General features: G+C 55.6%; 1 protein-coding gene across 1 annotated transcript in view; it reads right to left on the bottom strand.

Moving 5' to 3' along the window:
* Window positions 1–1,993, bottom strand: part of RFTN1 (raftlin, lipid raft linker 1) — a 248,109-nt gene that overhangs the window by 13,786 nt on the left and 232,330 nt on the right. Inside the window, exons 8-9 of the mRNA XM_045297683.1 lie at window positions 1,339–1,442; window positions 56–137 (exon numbers count right to left, since the gene is read on the bottom strand). Coding sequence (XP_045153618.1) covers window positions 56–137; window positions 1,339–1,442 — 186 coding nt within the window. The remainder of the gene's footprint in view (window positions 1–55; window positions 138–1,338; window positions 1,443–1,993) is intronic.

The raw sequence follows: 1,993 nt of genomic DNA, 5'->3' as shown, positions 1-1,993 counted from the left end.
CAGCAAAGAGAAGCCCCATTGAAAGCAGCCAAGGAAGACACTCAAGGTCACCTACCTTTGATTCCTTCTTCTTGAGTTTCTGAGGTAGACAGGGTCTCTGAAGAAAGACAATCTGCTTGGTGGATATGTTGCCCTCCCTGCAACACACACAGAGTACAGCATGAGTTTCCTCCTGCCTGGAGACCCCCAGACCCCAGTGCAGGTGCAGACTCCTGGCCTTGGCCAGGCAGGCCGCCCCGAGAAGAGTGAGCTCTGCCAAATCCATTGGTTGAGGAGAGAAATCTAGAAGCCCACCCTACCACTCACTCACCCAGCCTGCCACCTTGGCTTCTAGGGGGCCTGCCTCAGGGGCCCAACAAACAGCCTTGTGGCTGGTGCTGCATGCTCAGCCTCACAGCTGGAGCCTCCCACTTATGGAAGCCTGGCATCTTGGCCAAATGATGGCAAGCTGGCTCCTTCAGAGCAACCCTACAGAACCGAGCAGAACAGCTCTGTCCATTTTCTGTACATCCGTACGGAAGCCTACTGCCTTGTCCCCCGCTGGTCCCCCCAGTGTGATCAGGATTAAGTAGCTCGAGGAGCAGCATAGTGCTTCACCCCATGCACCACCAGGTCCCTTCTCGTTTCGATGGCCCCCAAAACCCAGCCCTATACCATAGAGTTGATTCTGACTCAGAGGGAGCCTAGATCCTATCTCTGAAATTAAGTATTGATGAGAACGTACAGCCTCATTGTTCTCCCTCGGAGAGACTGGTGGATTTGAACAGCAGACCTGATCCACAGCAACACAAACAAATACAAATGAAAGGCCTCTTAGGGCTGGGATGATTGGGACAAGCCCAAGGGTGCAGGGGGAGCAGAGAGAGCCTGGTGCTCTCAGGGATGCCATCAGTCAGGGCCCAGACCCCATCTTCAGATCCCCCCTCTTGCAAGGCTCTGGACCAGCACCCTGACCTCAGACATGCACCTAACTTCCTGACCACAGTGATTTTAATAATAATTTTTAAAAATACCGCTTCATAGAATTTGAACACGAAATAGAATTTTATATTAACAGTGCCCACTAGGTGAGCAGCACACAGGGCATGGAACAGGGGCTGAAGGTTTGGCATGTAAGGGCCCACGCCCTCTCCACCCGGTGGTGAGATGGGACAGACAGACAGTAAAGTAATGGTCCCTGGACCCCAGGGGAAGGACAGGCCCAGGGGAGTGAAGCCCCAGCTCTGTCACTGGCCAGACCAGCCCCCAAGGGCTGAGTGCCTGTGCAGGGTGAGCAGGTACGAGGAGCCATGCTTAGTGCAGTGTGCTCAGCCACGCACCCATCTCCCTTCTCCTTACCTGGTGGTTTTGATGACTGGCGTGGGGAGCACACAGGTGAGCTGCCAGCCATAGGCTGCCAGTGAGTTCAGCAGGGGCACGTAGTCTGTCTGCACCTCAACACCCTGGGGAGAAAGGCCACCATCAGTGCTGCCGCCTCCACGGGAACTTTCCAGTGACCCTAGGGGACATGCTAGTCAGAGACCCACAAAGCAGAGAGGAGGTGAGGATGCCCTGCAGGCCCTGAGGTAGAGAGTTCGGAGCCAAGTGCCAGCATGGGGTCTCCTTCCAGGCCTTGCTCAGTCTGTGCCACTGTTTTAATTCATTCATTCTGTTTCAGTCTCGCTGGGACAAATGGCCTCCGGCGGTCCCGCACAATGATCTCTCCTGGCAGACGCACTCACTGGCATGTGACAGGCCCCGTGGCTCCTGATTTCGAAGCAGGTTGGTGGGGGGACAAATTCCATGCACATACGTCTGGCCAGTGTGCCAGACACATGGGGGTGTGTCTCCCTAGGGTCCTGCACCCCGCTGTTGTGTCTCACATCAGAAACTGGGGGCGGGGTCAGTTACCCCTGCCATGTGAGACTCAGTTCAACTCCTGCCGGTTAACATCACTAAGAGGAGGTCAGAGCCTTGGGGTCATACTCGGGGCCTTCTCCCCACAGCAGGCTTC

The sequence above is a fragment of the Echinops telfairi genome, unplaced genomic scaffold (genome assembly GCF_000313985.2).
Source record: "Echinops telfairi isolate 266 unplaced genomic scaffold, ASM31398v2 ScPeMD7_7420;HRSCAF=8458, whole genome shotgun sequence".
Classification (NCBI taxonomy): domain Eukaryota; kingdom Metazoa; phylum Chordata; class Mammalia; order Afrosoricida; family Tenrecidae; genus Echinops; species Echinops telfairi.
The sequence above is the reverse complement of the archived record's forward strand: the minus strand, read 5'-3'. Positions and strand labels throughout refer to the sequence as shown.